The 21,411-nt window shown below is 29.1% G+C and overlaps 2 protein-coding genes and 1 long non-coding RNA gene across 4 annotated transcripts; all 3 read left to right on the top strand.

Annotated features, from left to right (window-relative positions):
- Window positions 1-608: 608 nt before the first annotated feature.
- Window positions 609-7,283, top strand: LOC132950528 (N-acetylgalactosaminyltransferase 6). 2 transcript variants are annotated; one of them, XM_061022029.1, is made up of 11 exons: window positions 609-968; window positions 1,041-1,278; window positions 1,356-1,500; window positions 2,077-2,243; window positions 2,441-2,632; window positions 2,751-2,928; window positions 4,348-4,576; window positions 4,864-5,085; window positions 5,764-5,859; window positions 5,917-6,057; window positions 6,127-7,283. In XM_061022029.1, the coding sequence occupies exons 2-11, from the start codon at window positions 1,047-1,049 to the stop codon at window positions 6,286-6,288; spliced, it is 1,764 nt and encodes a 587-aa protein (XP_060878012.1). In that variant the 5' UTR covers window positions 609-968; window positions 1,041-1,046; the 3' UTR covers window positions 6,289-7,283. The 2 variants fall into 2 exon arrangements, with proteins under 2 accessions (XP_060878012.1, XP_060878011.1); XM_061022028.1 differs by having other exon boundaries at window positions 609-1,278.
- Window positions 7,284-13,415: 6,132 nt separating this feature from the next.
- LOC132950966 (uncharacterized) lies at window positions 13,416-15,107 on the top strand. The gene is made up of 3 exons (XR_009665269.1): window positions 13,416-13,541; window positions 14,342-14,490; window positions 14,665-15,107. It is a non-coding gene; the product is annotated as an uncharacterized LOC132950966 (long non-coding RNA).
- A 778-nt stretch (window positions 15,108-15,885) lies between these two features.
- Window positions 15,886-20,903, top strand: LOC132950299 (U3 small nucleolar RNA-associated protein 15 homolog). Its single transcript, XM_061021696.1, has 9 exons — window positions 15,886-16,218; window positions 16,285-16,377; window positions 16,439-16,623; window positions 16,690-16,816; window positions 17,289-17,469; window positions 17,584-17,801; window positions 18,736-19,031; window positions 19,273-19,406; window positions 20,187-20,903. Exons 1-9 carry the CDS (start codon window positions 16,129-16,131, stop codon window positions 20,393-20,395), a joined length of 1,533 nt encoding a protein of 510 aa, XP_060877679.1. The 5' UTR covers window positions 15,886-16,128; the 3' UTR covers window positions 20,396-20,903.
- The last annotated feature ends 508 nt before the right edge of the window (window positions 20,904-21,411 follow it).

The following is a 21,411-nucleotide window of genomic DNA, read 5'->3' as shown; positions in this document are numbered from 1 at the left end:
TTTTACTATATTGGGTTCTCATCGGTAATTATATTTTATTGAATTACAGAAAAAAAAAAATTCGAATTTTTCAAAAACTTGCGTAAACATTCCCGTTTTTCATAGGTGACACTTGGCGGATGTCGGTATCCATCTTGAATCGTGGTACCGACTACCGGAGTGAGGAATTGGGGGGACTTAGCAGAAATTTGTCGTGACTAAATACTAATTAGTAATAATTCCCAATTGGCCCAAATTGTATATTTACGCCAATGAGTACCTATACACGGATGACGGATTACTGACTACTGTCACTTGTAGTTCGTGTTATAGTACTGTCTATACAAATATACAGTCTACATTATGTTTCTACCACAGCTCGTAACTAACTGTGTGTACGTGTACTTTAAATTTTAATAGTGTTATTATTTAATACTTAATACTGTAGGTAATAGTTATTACTAATAGGTACTACTTATTTAGTGTATTTTGCTTATTATGCATTTATGCGATATTCTTCTTATCTATAAACTATAAAGTCTTCATGGTTTTGTCATAATGTCATGATTCGCTGTTATTGATGATAAAACATTGAGTGAAGAATATAGATAAAACAAATAATTGTGATAAAAAGAAACCGCGGCTGTGGGAGACTCGACGCGTGTTGGCCGGGCGCATAGAATAATATTATTATTATTTATTATATTATTACTCAATGGCCGGGCGGGCGGCTTGCCGATTGCCGAACCAGCTACGCCTTGTCGCGATATTCAATACCGTTGTGGCGTATCTATTTTGAAAATGCACTTCTCTGCTTATCTCTCGTCACCGCCATCCGTTGTTACTTGTTAGTCATTACTCATTATTAATTTATGTCGATATTTCAATTTTACTACTATTCGTTCATAACGTTTATATTGCTATGGGAACTAATACTTCGTTAGTTTGTGCTATGTACACGTACTACATTGCTTGTCGCTTGTAATCAAGTACAGTATTTAAATATTGGTAGGTATAAAATAATATATTATTATTATGACTGGTTACTTTCCATGTCTAAGGTCAGAATGAAACGAAATATTAAAAGCATACTAAAGTATTTAATTTTCATCGTGATCACTGCACTTGTAACAACTGTGATTTTTAAATTGTCTACTCAATTTAATCGATATGAAAATGATGAAACTATACACCAGAAGACGGATTTTGACAATAAACAGTTATATGCAAATAAAAATCATAATAATAAAATTGACTGGCATGATTGGGAATTGACTAATATAGAGAAACAACGAACTGGTAATAAAGTGGAATGAATTTGATTTTATTGTATTGTAATAAATTATATTGATGTTAGTATATTTAATTATATTTAGGTATTGGTGAACAAGGAGTTAGCGCTTCACTCTCATCACTCAATCGGCATAAATATGATGAATTGTATAAAGTAAATGGATTTAACGCTTTGTTAAGTGACAGCATATCTGTTAATCGCTCAATACCAGATATACGGCACAAATTGTAATTTTTTCCCAGAGTTTAAATATTATTTCTCCATATATTTATGTCCAGTGGCGCACAGAGAAATGTTGAGATCACATGGAGTTGACAAAAGTATTACCACCCACCCCTTATTTTTGATATGTAAATAATCGTTTTCACTGCTCTAAAACAACAGCATTTCTATTCACATAGGTAGTCCACAAATATTAATTATTATAATATACTTTTTAAGCTTTTATATGACCTCAGTATACTCATCCCCTCTTAAGAGTTCATGCAATATTGCAAATGTATTACTTGGTTACTTGGCCTGGGCGCCACTGCCCATGTCATATACCGTGTGTCCGTACAATCTGGGTACACTTTAACTCAGTTACCTACAACATTACTCAGTACCCAATACATATTTTAGAATTCTGTCTGTGAAGATTTATGATCCAATAGTCTAGTTTTATGTACCGCAAACAGAATTAAAAAATATGTATAGGTTACTGAATAGTATGGGTAGCTTAATTAAATTGTACCCTGTTTTTGCGGACACTATTTAATCTCTTTTTTATTTATTGAAATATTTATTTTTATATTGATTTACAGGTGTCGTTTTAAAAAATATAATAGTAAATTACCTACGGTTAGTGTGGTTATACCTTTTCATAATGAACATTTCTCAACACTTCTCAGAACTGTGTATAGTGTCTTAAACCGTTCTCCTAAAATCTTACTTAAGGAAATAATTTTAGTGGATGATTCAAGTACAAAAGGTATATATACCTAATTAGTTTTATTATTTTATCACTAAAATTAAATTCTTAAACTTATTGATGTAATGGGCTTATAAATAACAATACTTGACATTATCGCTAATTTATATTAATTAATTAATTGTTGAGTACCTAACCTACCTACTAAACAAATCATTCTTTTATTATGAATAAAATATATTTTTGATGTTTTCTAGCTAGTTTAAAGAGACCATTAGATAATTTTTTATCAAACAACTTAGCTGATACCGTTCAAGTCATACACTTGAAAAAAAGACAAGGTTTAATTAGAGCTCGTTTAGCTGGAGCTAGAAAAGCCACCAGTGAAATTTTAATATTTTTAGATTCGCATACGGAAGCAAATGTTAACTGGTTACCTCCCCTTTTAGGTATGATATTTCTTACGAATATTATATACTGTATGTACCTACATACAATTTTGTTTTACAGTATTAAATATAATATGAATACAATTTAATATTGTTCATAATATAATTTAATTTGTAGAACCTATTACTGAAGATTATCGAACATGTGTGTGTCCATTCATTGATGTCATTGCTTTTGAAACCTTTGAATATCGAGCACAAGATGAAGGTGCGAGAGGTGCATTTGATTGGGAATTTTTTTACAAAAGATTGCCACTTTTACCTGAAGATCTATTATATCCTACCAAACCATTCCGGTAATATCTACTTACAACAATAGACAACATTTTTTTTAAACATAATTTTTATTTAGGCTATCTGTTACATGCATTGAACAATATGCTTAAATGATAATTAATTACAAGAAGTACAGAGTGGAGAGACCTCCCAGTGGAGGTACTTTGTCATTAAACAATAAACAATATAATTAATATTTTATACAGAGTGATTCCACCAAGCATGATTACATCTATTTTATTCTTTAATTAAGTATATATTCAAAATTTGATTTTTGGAATTTATAAGTACCTACATATTATACTTAATACCATGTTTTCGAAAATTTTTTTTATATGCTATTTAAGGAGTGTCCTGTGGTATTTCAAACACTTTTTACAAATGAAAAAAACCCTTTTTTGTTGTAAATTGTAATTTTTTTTAAAAATGTTGTTGTATTACAAAACAATTTTTGATTTATTAGATTAAGAATGATGATTCCAGTGATTAAAATTCATATATTTTATGTATAACCAAAGCACCATTCTTAGAGCATAGAATTTAATAACTCAAAATTGACTCGTTAAAATGTTGATTTACTACATCAACATTTAAAAAATGACCTTTTGCTTGTTGATTTAAAGTAAAAAAGGGGGTCTTAAGAGAAAATAAATGTGAACCGCTACAGGACACTGAAAAAATCTAAAAACCCACACTTAATCACCATTGTATTTTACATTTAATATACAATTTATAATTGGTAGTTAATTAATATAATTATTTTTAAGCACTAAAATTTTCAATAATTACTTTTATTTCGTTATCTGCCATTGGATTCCATTATTATTTGTATTACCTGTATTTTATTAATGGGTTTAAACCTTAGATATATATTATTGCTTGTAATTAAAAAATGTGATAATAAATTTAGAAAAATGTTCTATTTTTCCATAACTTTAAAGAAAACAGTTTCTAGATTCCTAAGCTATGTTATAGAATTTCATCTGAATTTTAAATTTAGAATCATAAAAATTCCATACACCAGAATTTGAATAAAAATATAATTAAAGAACAAATTGCCCATGAGCATGCCTGATGAATCGTCCTATATATTTAAATTAAATTGTTTAGAAAGTATGGACAAACATATTTTATAGTGTATTTGTGTTTTTTTTTAAATGTTACATACTGTACACTTTTAAATATTACAACTTTAATACATTTAGTGTAGTCTGTCCTAGTAGCGGATCCAGGGGAGAACAAAGAGGGCCTTGGCCCCCCCTCCTAATCACTGTAGTTTCTCTATGTTTTACACTGTGTGTGTTTAGCCAATTTTTGTACTTCCTCCCCACCAATAAAAAAAAAATAATAATCCTTGGATCCGCCACTGGTCTGTCCAGTTTATATTAAAATACTATTATATAATATACTTTTCATAGTGTAGTTTATTTTTTTTATAGGAGCCCTGTAATGGCAGGTGGTTTATTTGCTATATCAGCTAAATGGTTTTGGGAACTCGGAGGTTATGACCCTGGTCTAGATATATGGGGTGGAGAACAATATGAATTATCATTTAAAATATGGCAATGTGGTGGCACTATTTTAGATGCACCTTGTTCAAGGGTAGGCCATATCTATAGAAAGTTTGCACCGTTCCCAAATCCTGGCATTGGTGATTTTGTTGGAAAGGTGAATTTACTTATCTTATTTAATTATTTATTGTTTAACAACATTTATAAACTATGTGAAAAATGTTTCAACGTTTTTATTAGTAAGAGAATTATATAATATACTCAACTTTAATTATAGTTAAATACATTTTTTATCAGTTTTATTCATCTAAAAAAATTATTACTTCTAAATATGATGAAAGTAAAAATGAAACAAAAAAATGAATATGTTATTAATGTTAACAACATTATGCAAACAATGGTCATATATTTATTATTTAATAAAGTTTTAAAAAATTGTTTCAGAATTATCGCCGTGTAGCAGAAGTATGGATGGATGAGTATGCTGAATATTTGTATCTCCGTAGACCACATTACAGGAATATTAATACTGGAGATATAACTAAGCAGAAAAAAATAAGGGAAAATCTTAAATGTAAACCATTTAAATGGTTCATACACGAAGTAGCATTTGATTTAGTTGAAAAATATCCGCCTATTGAACCACCAGATGTATTTAAAGGAAAGGTAAATATAAATTTACATAAACACAAGAACTTTTAGATTAAAATAATTAATTGTTTAATATTTAGGAATAAACTAAATTTTTGTAGGTACGATAAAAAAGATTTGGATACATTCATATTTAAAAGCAAAAATCAGTCATATTTTATATTAATTTTAATATTTTTGAATAAAGTTAAATTAGTCAGAAAAGTATGATTTGTATACTTATATATACATTATTTACAAATTTAGTAATGAAGATAAAAGCAGATACAATATAATACTAATCTTATTGATTATTGATACCTAACAACATTTTTTTTAAAAAAATGTAAATTTTAAATATTATTATGATTTTGAGTCATTGCTGTAGTCTTGTAGATTATATTTTTTTCATATCATATTGGACATAAGGGATTGATCCCAATTAGGATTTTAATTGAGTTCATAGAAGGCAATTGATACCTTGATAGATTGAATTCAAATTAAAATTCACAAACAATTTTTGATATGAAAATATTTTGTTTTAGAATTTTATTATTTACTGAAGTCGACAAAGTTACTTACAACCCCCAACCCCCTCTACTCATCATTAAATCTTGCCGGTCCTCTTAGAAGGAAATCTGAGTTCTAGTTATGAAGACATTATTTTTTTGTAACTTCGGATTTTCTTTTATTGATTTTTCTTTATTGTTTTAGATAAGAACGTTTACTGCTCCAGAGCTATGTTTAGATGCTACATCAGAAAACCCGCTCAATTTAAAAGAATGTATTGATAATGATGATGAAAATCAAGTAATAATTTAAAAATTTAGTGATACTAAGTTTTAAATGTTGTAACTTTTTTTTTAGAAATTTATATTGAGTTGGAGGAATGATATTAAAACAAGAAATAATATGTGTTTGGATATAAGTGACTCATCTTTAAAAGCAAAAATTAGCTTATATGGATGCCATAATGGTGGAGGAAACCAACTGTGGCATTATGACCATGTATATTTTATGATTTTATGATTTAACTATAAAATTATTTTTGTAATCAATTATCATACAATATTTCAGGGCAAAATGAAACTTGTCCAGGGCAAAAATCCTAGATGCATGGAACATGACATTAGTACTAGAAAAGTATATGTAACTAAATGCAAACAAAACAATGATGATCAAAAATGGATAATAGAAAATTATAACTCCAAATCAACTAACTGGTCATTAACACATTAAAGAATAAATATTATATTAAGATTTAGGTAACTAGTTATTTGAACAAATTATTGACATATTAAAACTTATATAATAAGTATTAATTATACTTAATACTTAATACTTATAAGTTATTACTTATTATAAACTTAAGTGATCAAAAAAAAAAATGTATAATTTTTAGTTGTTTTAAACAATGTAAAGTAATCCAATGTAATATCAGGATGCTTCTATGATACAAATTTAATATTATATAAACTTAAAAATTAATAACTTCATTGAAAAATTACTATTTAGTACCAATGCAAAAAGAAGCAAGTAATAACAAAAAACACAACAAAAAAATTTAAATCATAAAAAACTACAGAAAAAATAAATTATATCACAAAATGCCTTATTTATAGACATTAGTACATTATAAATATTTTATATAAAATGTACATTAATATTATTATTAACAATCATAGAAAGTACCTATTTTTTTTTTAACTTTACGCTCATTATATCTGAACCATAAATTACATTGGCTTAGCTGCAATAAAAAACATTTAATGACATCCCTTAAACCATAATAATGTCTATGTAAATTTATATCATATTATATAAATTTTAAATTGAAACTAAATAATTTATCCATAGGTACTACAATATCATACAAACATCAATTAGTCTATAAAGCATTGATACTTGTACCATAAATTGTTTGTTATAATCTTAACTTTTTGTCTGTGATATAATTGTTTTAAATTTTAAATTTTATTTTGTTACCAATTTATATTCATTAGTCTTAAAAATATAATGAACTATTATATTACAGTCTGAAATTGTATAAAGCAATTTTAAAATTATTTATTTAAACATATTTTTGATTTGGCTGATTGTAAATTAAATATTAAAATAATAAATATACTACTTAATTATATTAATTGTATAATAATTCAATAGAAATGTAAGATGTAAGTAGGTAGGTACAGCAAAACCTATTTATAATTTACTGACATCTTTGATTTATAATAATAATTTCACTTGTAAATTATAAAAAACATTTTTAATTCCTAGTGTTTATTTATTTATTATTTAATTTATGATATTGGATAGGCATTTATACGTTATTAATTTGCATCATTGACGATAACTATGTATTATGTGAATTGTATAGGTACAATATGACTGCAAGAAGCAATAAATCCTTCGAAATCGATATAATAATCAATTGATTCGAACAATTACAGCTGTTCGTATACGGTGCAATACGGGAACAGCCTGCTTTCGCATTCATCCGCAAAGTCGCCCATCATTTATTTGAAATCAATTAATTAATTACAAATATTTTTACATACAGGTTTAGGTCACAATGAGGGCAGACGCGACAATCCATCGACTTGCCTCCTAACTATTATTTTTTATACATTACCGGGTGTCTTCCTGATGTTGACTTCTTGGGCCGACCGGAGTCCGTCACTCTGGTGATCTCGTTCTGATCCGAGTTCGGAGTTGGCGAGCCAACCGAAGTCCGCCACTAAAACCTATACCTATTAACCTAACCTTTTATGAATATAATTCGATTCGCTTGAGATTTTTAGTTTATGGAAGAGATGCAGGCCGTAGTTTGGTCTTATTCAAAACAACCACTGAAATTGAACCACGCGTATTGTGTCGGCGGTGTATATCTGTATATAATATATAAAGCTGTAGAGTTTGAGTGTTTGAACGCACTAATCTCAGGAACTACTGGTTCGAATCAGTGTTGGGAAGGAACGCGTTCCTTTTATAGGAACGAAGCTCGGAACGCGTTCCATTTAAAATATAGGAACGAGGAACGGGAACGAGTTCCTATTTTGAAGGAACTTGAACGAAAATTTCCGTTCCTCAAATAATGAAAAAATTTTAACACGTTGAGTGCCACAGTATATTTTATGAAGCGCATATAGTGTGTTTCCGCGCCAAAACTGAGCCGCGACGCCGTCGGTCGACTACGTGTCGTGTTCCGGGTCGTTTCCGGTTCCGCGCGCCAAATTAGTTCTTCTCAAACAAAACAAAATGTCAGTATAAAAATATTTTTTCAAATAAATTGAATTAAAAAAAAAAACAGATTGTTGTATCATACTATGTCCTATACGCCTATGGGCTATAAGCCTATAACCTATAGCATGTCTCTATGTGTGGTGTATCGTGTATAGTACACACTATACACTGTATACTATACTACTATAGTAATATAAATGTATAATATTATGCAATTATGCAATATGAATGTATATATATAAAGTTTCAAGTCTACGCTATACAACTTTTGAATTATAACAAAAAAAATCTAAGACAAATCATTTTTGTTAAAAATCGGTGCTCCTAGAAAGGAGTGAGTTAACCGATTTCAGTGGTGGTCAATGGTGTTTTTTGCGAAAAATTTTTAAGTCAGAAATAATTGGTTAACTCTCTCGGTTCGATTATTTCTGACTTAAAAATTGTTCGCAAAATACACCATTGATCACCACTCAAATTGCAAAAAAAGGAACATGAAGGAACGGGAACGCGTTCCTTTTTAAAAAGGAACGGGAACGCGTTCTTATTTCGGGACAGGAAAGAGGAACGGGAACGAGTTCCTTTCTTACAGTAGGAACGAGGAACGGGAACGAGTTCCTTTTTAAAAGGAACTTTCCCAACACTGGTTCGAATTAAAAAATTATTTATTTTTTGGATAGTCCATTCATCGAGGAAGGCTATATGACATCACGCTACGACCAATTAATAGAAGTTCTCAAACAGGTATTTTGAGATTTCATGCAAATATTTGTTTATAAATGGTTGCTATTGGTTATAGGAGGAATAATTAATAGAAATAGTATTTATTTTTATTGGTTGCTGTTGGTTAATCAGGCAGATCAGGTACAAGCATGCATCAAATCGAATTTTCGCACATAGCCACCAGGGTGGCTGAGTAGCACTTATAATTATTATTGCAGTGAGTTACACCAAAAAGGAGTTGAACAATCACAATTTTTTAAGTGCGCAGGATCAGTTATATTATATATAAATTTATGTTTGTGTGTAGATCTCTGGAAAGAAGATAGGCTAATTTAAAAAGGGTTAAATTTGTTTTTTTTAGTCATCGGATTTTAGTACGGTTAGGTTAAGTTAGGATTATGTATTAATTGATTATATTAATCCACCGTATTATATCAAAATAAACTTGGTATAACTTTGATACTTTAGGGTTAAATCATACACTTATGTACAGACAGCACTGGGTCCGCGATCTACCGCAGGTAGATTGTCTACCTGATAATATACTGCTGCAGTGCTGCGAATCAGAATTTTTATTCCAGGCAACAGAAAAGTTAAGATAAATTTTGAATACTATACACCGATTATTTAATAACAAATTGAACAATGTTTGAGTCATATAGAGTTGGTACATTTAACGGGCAACGAAATGCACTGCAGGATCAGCTAGATGTATGATACGTCACTAAAATGATAGAGAACGTTTATAGAGTTAACGTTGATAGAGTACCTTTACCTATTATTATTTATTTATTCTGAACTCCACGGCCCACAATATAAATTAGATATTTAGATAATAATTTTTACAATCTGAAAAAAGGTTAAACTAATAGCTATATTGTAATAGATAAACTATATTACATAATACCGATAAATCTAAATAATAATAATTACAATCTCTCAAGCTTAATTGAAATTATTGTTACTAAATTTAATTACATTACTGAAAACCTGTGAAATCAATAATTAGCCAATGTGTTTAAATCTATGAAAATGATTAAGGTTTGAATTAATAATCTACCGGCAACACGTTTATAATTTTAGTTCCTGCTGTTTAATATTGCATCTCAGTATAGTCGTTTTATTATTTAAGTTTCTAATAAAATATTTTTTGCAAAATAGGTATCTAGTATTGATAATGACATTATGTTTAGATTGGTTAAGTAGTTTGTGTTTTTCGGATAAGTTACCGTGACTTTGAAATATATTTTTCTAACTGTTAGTGCACATAGAAATATTGTTGAATAAGTCAGCAGTGTGTGCTGACTGCTGTGTAATCTGTATTAAGGTCAATTCTAGTGCATTTTGATTAGTTTGTGAAGTTTTAAAAATATTTTCATAAGCCCCACCCTGGCCGATAATTCCGTAAGATATGATAGGTTTCGTGATAGCATTATGCCAAGGGCGGGAAGTGAGCTATTTCAGTCGCGGGCGACGTGTGCGGCACGAGTCGCAATTGAAGGTCGCATTTCGCCCAAGACTGAAATTGCCTTCCCGCACGAGCCACACATACTATTTGTTGTCACGCCTCTGCGTTCATTGAACGCGATATCACGGCATAGGTAATTCAGGCTAGGATCTATGCAACAACCCGACTATTCTACGAAAACAATATTTCATGAAAGAAACGATTTACGCATAATATCTGAGCTCAGTATTCTTGGGATTTCCGTAAACTAAACTTTCGGTGCAGGCGTGACAAAAAAGTAATTTTTAATGTTATTATTGTTTTCATTTTTATAGCATAAATAACTACATATTCAGTAGGAAATAAAAAAAAATTATAATTATCAGTAATAATATCTTTATTATTGTGGTTCAGGCGCATGCGGCATACCGCATACTTATAAGTAAATTTGTTGTGAACACCATAGGAGCAACTATAGACCAATATTTTTAGGGATGCACCACACTATCACAGATATATACTACCTACTATACTATTACAGTATATAGTATCCACAAAAAAGTACTTCAGAGAAGTAAAAAAAGCTTTATGTGCGTAAGTTGAAGTGACTGGGAGAAAAAATAGAATTTTGATGTTAATAAAGAAGTGAAATCAATCTCAAAATTCTGTACCGAAAAGGCACATTGTTGAAAAAGTTCCAGAATTTTGAGATTAATAAAGAAGTGAAATCAAACCCAAAATGCTGTGCCTCAACTTGAAAAAAGGTGGGTAAGTGGATGTCGGTCTGCTGTACAGTAGGTTACAAGTTAGTCACTTTAATGGATGGTTTTAAATTTGAATTCAATGATGTAATATCATTGTATAAGAAAAACAATTCTGAGCGAAAACAGTCAGTCAGCCTATGATATTACCAAGTATATTAATTGATGATATTATTGTAAATAAAGTAATTTATACATAGCCTATTTACGTGGAGCTTTGTTTTAAATTTTAAATCCTTAACTATAAAAGTTGAACATTCTATAAAATATTTATTAAATTTTGTCAAAATTCAAACTTTAAATGCTTATAAAAAAAGTGTGCCTATGTATTTTTAATAATTTTTAACTGCTATTGTAACGTTATATCAGGAGCCTTATATTAAATTTTCACGCTTTTTACCCAACAAATAAAATTTTATTGATATTTATAGAAAAAAAAAACTAAAAAAATTGAAAACTGACAATGTCCGTAAACAGCTCAAAAAGAGTCAAATTATTTTCAAAATTTTATCATGTATAGAAAATGCTAATATAAAAATTCAGTGAAATTTTCATGTATATACGTTTATTTGTTTTAAAATTACACCAAAAACCAAAATCGATTTTGCGTAAAAATTCCCGTTTTTCCTTAATTTGTATGTTGTTTTTCCCGGCGTTTTTGAAAACTATTGAGAATTTTAAAATTTGACCTCCCGAATGCACCAACTAGATTCAATTTCCCATCGAACAAGATACTGTTGAAGAAAATCGATGCAGTTTTACTGCCCCAAACTGTAATGACAGACAAAAAAAAAAAAAATCATTGTAAAATCAATACATTTATCGTTCCATTCAGAATCTAAAATATCAATTCACAGAAATGTCAAGATGTTCAACTGTACCTACAAACATTGAAAAAAAAATAGCACAGAACTGCACAAATCATAGATTTTTGTTAGTTGTGCAATTTAATGTATAATTTATTAATTAATTTTGTTTAAAATTGACTTTATTATACTTTATTCTTTATGATTAAAAAAAAATAGCCATGACTGGTAATTATTGTGGCCATTTCTGGTTATAATTGATGTAACTTTAATATTTATTAAACTTAGTATATACCATTATAAGATTTTTTTATATCATAAACAATTTAGTTTTAGACAATTTGACATACATTTGTATAAATTAGTTTATTGCAAACATGTTTTTTTGTATGTATAGTTACAAGTAGCTTTTTATTATGAATTGTGATTATGTAAGCATTTTTAGTTAATTTCAATATGAATTAAGTTAATTGGTAATGTAACAGTCTTGTTAAGTATTCGAATACTTGTATTTATTTACTAATTTGGTATTTATAATACTTTGACTTTTAAATACATTTTCTTTGTATTTTATTCTAGAATACTAAATACTTTTTTTTTCATTTCACCATTCTATATCAAACAATACAATGGTATTTATTAAGAGGATGTCAGCGCACTATTTGTTTTCTCTCTCTAGCCCACGCGCAACATAGACAATATGCATTTGCGCAGAATCGTTTTTCTATGTTTTTAAGTAATCTTAGAGTAAAATCACTCATTACAAAAAAGATAGAGAATAATATTTTTGAGGGAATGACATATCGATTTCTCTAATTATTGTTTCAAAACGATTTAAACATAATTTAAATTAACAACATTTTTTTGTTTATTTTGAAAGTAGAATACAAAGTCAAATAACAATAAAATATAAAACCGATATGTCATTCCTTCTAAAATATTATTCTCTATATTTTTTGTAATAGGTGATTTTATTCTAAAATTACTTAAAAACATAGACAAAACGATTCTGGGCAAATGCGTTTTGTCTATGTTGCGCGTAGGTCAGAGAGAGAAAACAAATAAAGCGCTGCATCCTCTTAATATATTTAAACCATGGTAATAAATAATAATGCTATTTGATTGAACGGTGTTTAATGTTCCATAATGATATTAATATATTATATTAATATCAAAGTGTTGATTAGTATCAAAGTTTCACGTGACGGTCTCTGTCTGTCCATATTCTGTATCCACTATCGATCTCTCTCACACGAAACTTTCGCGTTATCGCGTAATCGGCGATACGTCCGGTATCGTACCTAATTTAGTGGAATGATGGAAAATCCGTTTTTTGTGCATATAGGTTATGTGTAACCGGTGACATTTCATTTGATATTTGAACGTTCAGTGAGTAAGTAAACGTTTTTAATTGCTTATTATACCTTTTTATACTGGCCTTATCTCCCATGTTTTTGTTTTTTTTTCATTATATTATGTTTCACTTGCACGAGTAAAATGATTTATTCTCAATCAGTAAGTTGTTAATACTATTATATATTAATATATTTTATTCCATCTTAATCAATATTTAAACACCACTTCGTAAAATGTCTTTTAATTTTTTATGATGCCGGAATCTTTTATACTCGGCACGTGTGCATTTGAATGAATGTAAATCATATTCCGTAGTAAATTTTAGTTGACCAGTTTAAATAGTGTGCTGTTTGTTTTGATGTTAGAGTGAACTATGTTAGTTAATCTATTTATTGACGGTTGTTGTACAACTTTTAAGTTTTAGGTACCTATTAAGAAAATCATCTGTGTATCTTATATTTTACATAGGTACTCACATGGCTAAATATATATATTTTTGTTGAATTCATTATCCCTTATAAGTTATACACTTATACTCTAATACTCGATGATTACTGTATGCCTCGTGTCCAGGTTTTATTTTTTTTTTTGTGATTTAAAGGTGTTATTATTAACATTGTTATTTGTTTGTCGAAAATATGTTTGTGCTATAGGTACCACGTGTCTACCATAGTTTTGTTGGACGTATTGCTGTATTGGACTCCAAGTTATACCGACCTTGTGTGAATAAGGGGGTTGGTTTATTGTTTTTTATATTAAACGACTGGTTTGCTTAAATGATCAGTGCCGTGCCAACTGTCATTGGCTCCCCAAACACACTTATTAAAATATATGCCACTCTTCAAAACATGTCGGATACATATTGATGCAGCTAACCCGACGCGGGGCAGCAGTGGAATTGAACATATCTGCAAAAGTTATAAACTTTAAATTTAAATTTGTTTTGTTTTGAAATTTAGAATGAAGTTTCAACAGACGCTGAATCTTAGAGGTGATGGTGTACGGGTGGCATAATATGTATACCGCACCCGCGACCCGCATAGGTACCACAACCCGTAGTTCCGGAGATTCAAAAGACATAACCGGCCAACGAAATTGGCAAAAAGACGTGAGTAGATTTAAACCAATTACGATTTCCGATCAAGTGCTATTAGTAAGAGGTGTATATCGCCTCGTATATCCCGGACCCCGGTATGACCAAATTGTCAAGAACTACCCCGGTGAATGTGTACATTTCATATGTATCGTTAAGCATTTGCTTTGATAACGATTATATTTTCAGCCCCGCTCCCACGCCTGAAAGGCAACCTCGTGGGAAACTCGTCCCTCCACGGCTCCGCTACAATCACCACCAGTTGACCAAATGGAGGCGGTAGAGGAGGAGGAGGTTGTGTTTGTGGAGGTAAACGCTCCTGAGGATACGTCAACGTTATGCAGCACGCTGGCATGGTGGCAAACGTCGACGTCACTAAGGATGCACGGTTTAAGATAGAATAAATAAAGATTGATTTCTATCCTAAACCCGTGCTAAGGATATGAGTAACGCAAGCTTAAAATGTTTGGGTGTGAGGATTCCAACAATTATGTAATTTGCAGGAAGAGTCTTTACACGGTAATGAAGAATATTGTATTCAATTGAAAACTTCGTTGCATACCAAATTGTGGTTGCATATAATTTATTTTGTGTTTTTCATCTGAATAAAAACCATTTTATTTTTTACCACATTTATTTGTGTTTTTTTTTAATATGTTAGTTTCTAGCCTATGTCTAAGGTACGTTAGTTATATATATATTATATATCATATGATGGTATATTGTGTAATGTATCTGTACTTAAATGGTGAAGTAGATATTCTAATATACATAGGCGCAAATAGCGTTTGGGATTTGGGGAGTAAAGCCTTACTTTGATAATACCTAATGAATAAGCTTAAAACAAAATGTAGAAAATGTTTGAGGGGTCTTAGCCCCTAAGGCCCACCCCTTTTTGTAACTATGCTGATGTATAATATCAAATTTGGTATTCAGGGCCGCATTTAAGGGGGGGGGGGGGCACTAGCTACAACTGCCCCGGACGCCAGTATTTTGTGGTCGAAAATTGCGTAACATAACAAATTTTACGCTCAGCAGATCATGTTTAGCTCCGTTAGTTTAAAAATTAGAGTGATTGACCTCTTATAACATTTAAAGGTAAGATTATTATTCGCTTTTCATTATATTTTAATTTTAAAGCGGGTTATGAGTATTTTAAAATTGTTAATACTTAATTGTTTGTACATCTTAAAATACTCATAACTAGCGTATTTCTAGTTAGTTTCTAACTTTCTAAGATAGACATTTTATCTATATTCACAGAACAATAATCATGCTTACAAAAAAACATGTAATGACAACACTTTTTGGCTACACTGACAAGACAATGAGATATTATATTTTAAGGTTATAATTCATACTGGCATTAATTTAATTTTGATAATAACCACGATTTAAGATATCTTAAATCGTGATAATAACTAATAAATACCTTAAATTAAATTTTTAAAATACTGTAGTTCATATTCGAAGTTTGAGTTCTGAAGTACTTCGGCCATTATATATACTTATTTATGACTTCGACGTTCGTACTTTCGTTGTTTTAATTAATTACTTTATATAGTTTTATTATTATTTAGCCATGCATATAATATAATAGTTATATAAATAATTCAATAGTATGAAAGCATAGTATATTATTATTGAAAAATAATGACTTCATTTAAAAAATCATTTGTGAAACCGTTTGCTCGTCCCAGTGAGTTATATACTGTCGAAGACTCTTATTGGAAAAAACTTACTGTAAGTACTTACCTATTAAATGTTTAAACGCACTCTTGTATTTTGTTGATTTAAATTATTTTTCAGAGCCCTGTATTGGTTAAAGAATTTGGTCCCATAGACTATGTACATTTTTCACGACGTGCACCCTATCATTTTGCAATATCATGTTCTGCTCGAGTCAGTATTTCTTTCAATAAATTATCCAAGTTTATACTTAAATATCATAATTTATTTTTAGGTCCAAGTTTATAATCCTGTTACAAAAGTAGTAACTAAAAATCTCAATAAATTTAAAGAAGCTGCTTATGGCGCAACATTTCGTTCAGATGGCCAGTTATTATGTGCTGGTGGCGAGGAATCTATTGTGAGATTATTTGAAGTTAATACAAAGTCTATGCTGAGACAGTTCAGAGGACATAAAGCGTTAGTATATTATGTTAATTCTAACATTTTCTTTTTACTTTTTAAAGTTTAATTTTATTGGTTTAGTGCTGTTCACCGTACATATTTCACAAGAGACGGACATCATATTGCAAGCTTTTCAGATGACAAAACTGTTTCTTTATGGGATATAAGTAGTCAACAAATAAGTGGACATTATGAAGGTTATCATAAGGTAATTATTTCAATTTTTTTTATATTTAGATTTTTAAAATTAAAAGTTTGCCTAGTATTCATAGGCCATAATTAAAAATAATTTATTGAATATTTGGTACTTTTGGTTTATCGTGACTACCAACAATAGTACCAGTAAATATAAAATCTATGTGGTCACTTACTCACTTGGTCAATTAGAATTCCCTTTTGAAGTAATAATAAAACATGGTTAATTGTATTATGGTGTATAAATAAATCATGTTAAGTTTTAATGGACATGGAACTTGAATTTAACTAAAAATAAATAAATATATAATATATTTAACTATCAATATTTGATACAATAGACATTATTTATTCCAGTAAAAATAAAACTATTTAAATAATTACATGCAAAAATTGTATGTTAAAAAATTAATATTAAATTAATTCATTAACAAACAAAGGCTTGCCATAATATTGTCACTAAATGTAATTGTATTTTTCTTTAGGACTATATTAGAGCAGGATGTGTTTCTCCAGTTTCTGAAAATATAGTTGTTTCTGGTGGCTATGACAAACAAATTAATATGTTCGATTCAAGAACTAAATCAGTAACTATGTCAGTTGATCACGAGTCACCTGTAGAAAGCTTAATATTTTTACCATCTGGCAGCTTACTTATATCAGCTGGTAATAAACAAATTTTTATTTATTGAAAATGCATTGTATTTTCTTTTATTAATTTTTAAAATAAGTTCAATAAAGTTTTATTTATTTTAACATTTACTATCAATTGTGTTTTAGGTGGTACTGAGGTTCGTATATGGGATGTTTTAGCTGGTAAATTATTGGCTAAACTTACTCAAAACCATAAGACTGTAACTGCGTTATGCTTAGCTAAGCAAGGTACATCCATTGTAACTGCCTCATTGGACAAACATGTTAAGATTTACAATGTATCAACATTCCAACTGTCACATGATATTACATATCCAAGTGCGGTACTGAGTATTGATATAAGTGTTAGTATCTTACCTTATTAAATAGAACATGAATTAAATTTAACTTTTCCCCTATTCTGTTTCCAAGGTTTAATCCAAAAGTAATATTTCCTTTCAACTAATAATATTTATCTGACTCCAGAGATTCTAATTTTTTTTATTGAATTGTGCTGACAAATTACAACTTTTAAATGTTACCACTTGTTTATTGGTAGTTTTTTTTAAACCTAGAAGTTCTATTAAAAAAATCGATCAATTTTGAAATATGAACTTTTGTCCGGTTTAAAGTTGTAAAAAGAAAATGTAATTTGCTTAGCTATTCAAATGATTTGTCTTTTGAATTTAGCATTTCTATAAGAATGGAGGATGTGCATGGTGAGCAAAAGAGTGGGACACCTATAATTGCTACTGGCAACAACATCATTTTGGCGATTACTGATAAGTGATTTTGTTTCAAAATGTTCCTATTGAAACTAAAATCAATTTATGAAATTTGACAATACTAAATTATAATTTAATTAGATCATTATATTTTTGTAAATTCTAACCATTCCCTATTTGGCGGTTAGAAATATTTATTTTTGATAGTAATTATAAGTTGAGTTTAATTTGATTCATTTTTATTGATATTGAACTTTAGGCTTAATTTAACTAAACTTTATTTAGGAAATAATTTTATGGAAGTTCGATTCTTAATTACTATAGATCTTTAAATCTATTAATCAAACACAAAATAATATTTCTAATTTCTATTTCTTATGTGTTCAGATTATTAATTTGTTCAATCATTTTTATAAATGTATTTATGTATACAGTTTATCGTATATTTTCCCAGCTCAAAATTTCCTTTTTGTAAATAATAAAACTGATATTTATCACGTATCTACGAAAATCAATTTATAAAATTGATAATTAGTTAACAAAATATTATTCTAATTTTGTGTTTGTATTTTAGAGAGATGACAAAACAATTGTAGCTGGAACTGTGGATGGAATTGTGAACATAACTAAACGTGACACATCAGTGAAACATAACAATGAAAATAAAAAGAGGCAAGCTAGAGCCGCAGCAATTGTCCAATCTGATGGTATTGATATGAGTGTCCCAATAATGCAACCTGATCAGATGAGCAAGTTTGATACTGCTCTAAGGAAATTTAATTATAGCCAAGCTTTAGATTTGGTCTTAGTTCATGCGGTTGCATTCAAAAAACCCCATATAACAGTTTATGTGTTTGATGAATTATGCAGGTAAACATGTACATTATTTCACTACTTATAAGTAGTATCAATTTGGTTTATATTTTAAATTCAATCAACTAAATTATTATTAATACTGATTTATGTTTAAATACATTGCTTGTTTATTTATTTTGAAGAGCCCTTCTTGAATTTATATTTTATGCTAAACAATTCACTTTTTAAATTAATTGTGTAGTGATTATTAATCAATAATTATTATATTTTAATGGAATATTTTTTTAATGTTTAGGAGAAATGGCTTAGTGCAAGCAATATCTGGTAGAAATTCAAAACAATTAGCATTTTTATTGAATTTTATTGTTCGCTATATTGGAGTTAGAAAATTATCTAAGACATTGACACATGTTGCTTCAACAGTTATTGGTGAGTATAATATTATGTTTTGTTAATCACATATTTGATATATATATATATATATCATACAGTTAAATAAAAAAACAAGTCATAATACTTGGTGGCAGTACTAGTTGTATTTTATTTAGTAAGGCAAATTAATATTTATCACCAGTACTGATTTGTTATAAAAAAAATTGTGGATATACACTCTTTTCAAGTAAGTAGGTGATAATAGTAAAAACCGTTAAATAACATTTAAAAAAAAAATCCGCTCAGAATCATTTTCCATCATTTTGTATACAAAGACTTATTATTATAACCATTACAGCAGGGATCAGCAACCTTTTTTGTGTCAAGAGCCAAAAAATAAAAATACATTTTTTCACGGGCCATAATTTGAATACACCTTATTTTATTTAAACAAAATGTTATAGTAATTAAAATTTTATTTATTTAAGTACATCACTGTTTGGTATAATGAAATGTAGAGAACGTGTACAATGTTTTTATACATAATATCTATTTTTGTTCAATAATTATGCAACAACTTCCCATGAGAAATCTCAAATTTTATCAGCAAAGATTACGTGTTGTATAATATAAATTATTGTCAAGGGCCGCCTAAAATTGCTACGCAGGCTGCGGGTTGCCGACCCCTACATTACAGTGATCCACATTATACTTAATGCACATAAATGCTTTACCATCTTTTTTTTTATTATATTTATATAATTTTAAACACTTATACATTTATGTAATTAAAATTTAAAAAATGTATTTATGTAAATTATTATTGTTATGTTATAGATTGTTATTGGGATTCTTTTGAGACATGTACCCTCGAAGTTCGTGCACTACTGACAAAATTACATACTGTTGTTGAAAATGAAATATTACTAACTAAAAGATTGTTAGCTATTGATGGGTTAGTTAAAATGTTAATTATTAGTTCTGAAGTATTACCTGATGCTACGCAGACTACAAAAATTGATAATAAAATTGTTGTTAAAAATTAACTGTAAGTGGTTTTTATTTGTATATTAATTTTTCATTTATGAACATTTCCTGACATTTGTAATTTTATGTTTTAATGTTGATGAAACCAATAAATTAAATACAGCTAATTTTACTCCAGACAAATGTACACACCAACATACCGTTTATAATTCTAATAATGTTAAAGATTTTTGATTTGTCTATTTTACTTTTATGGAAAGTATCGAGTATTTAGTATTGCGATACATTTTTTCAGCCCATGATTGAGTAATGAGTGTATTATAAAACTTTGTCATCAAAAGAATTACATACATTAAAAAGATACTATGAAACATTATTTTTTTTCTAGGCAACAATTTATATTAATAGGAATTTACATTTAGTTTAAACATTTTTAAATCTTCATTATTGTTATTATAGTGATTAGTGTTGAAACTTTGAAAGTTATTGTTGATAATTGATGTCATAATCTGGTCCCACATTTATATACTCTGCTAATATTAATCACTTGTTGTACTGTACAGCCCATGACCATCTCATTATAGAAAGTGTTTATTATTTAATCATAAAGCATAATAATTATTTTAATTCACTTGTCACTCAAGATCTTGCATCTATTGTTGCAATATATTACCTGGTCTCTAGTTTTAACACATCCATGCACACTAACCAGATTGAGACATATTACAGTGTCTCATCTAAATTAGTATCTGACAAATATTTTCAGTATGCCAGACGCCAGTATCTATATATTACATGGCTGAAATAGAAAATAATATTTGTTTATCTCATATTAATTTTTGACGGGAAATTTTTTAAAATTTGTAAAACCGATGGCTATTATTATAATTTAATAATACAATAATTAAGGGGGATGTTGGGGCTGAGTGGACTAAGTAGTCGGTTGCGACGCACACCGTTGCCGGTTCAAAACCCGGCCACAGGTGGCACTTCTCTTTGGGCAGTCATGGTGTCTGGAGAGAGGCCACCATCCCCCACCCAGGCATTGCAGATACCTACAGGTGCACACTATAAA

The sequence above is a fragment of the Metopolophium dirhodum genome, chromosome 8, assembly GCF_019925205.1.
Source record: "Metopolophium dirhodum isolate CAU chromosome 8, ASM1992520v1, whole genome shotgun sequence".
NCBI classification, from domain to species: Eukaryota; Metazoa; Arthropoda; class Insecta; order Hemiptera; family Aphididae; genus Metopolophium; species Metopolophium dirhodum.
Note: the sequence above shows the minus strand (reverse complement) of the source record. Positions and strands in the feature narration are given on the sequence as shown.

Bases quoted from the DNA above. Each gene is read 5' to 3' on its own strand.
- LOC132950299 (XM_061021696.1), top strand. From the start codon at position 16,129: ATGACTTCATTTAAAAAATCATTTGTGAAACCGTTTGCTCGTCCCAGT. The intron at 16,378-16,438 runs GTCAGTATTTCT...ATTTATTTTTAG, and splicing joins CAATATCATGTTCTGCTCGA to GTCCAAGTTTATAATCCTGT. The intron at 16,624-16,689 runs GTTAGTATATTA...TTATTGGTTTAG, and splicing joins CAGTTCAGAGGACATAAAGC to TGCTGTTCACCGTACATATT.
- LOC132950528 (XM_061022028.1), top strand. From the start codon at position 1,032: ATGTCTAAGGTCAGAATGAAACGAAATATTAAAAGCATACTAAAGTAT. The intron at 1,279-1,355 runs GTAATAAAGTGG...AATTATATTTAG, and splicing joins TATAGAGAAACAACGAACTG to GTATTGGTGAACAAGGAGTT. The intron at 5,086-5,763 runs GTAAATATAAAT...TTATTGTTTTAG, and splicing joins CAGATGTATTTAAAGGAAAG to ATAAGAACGTTTACTGCTCC.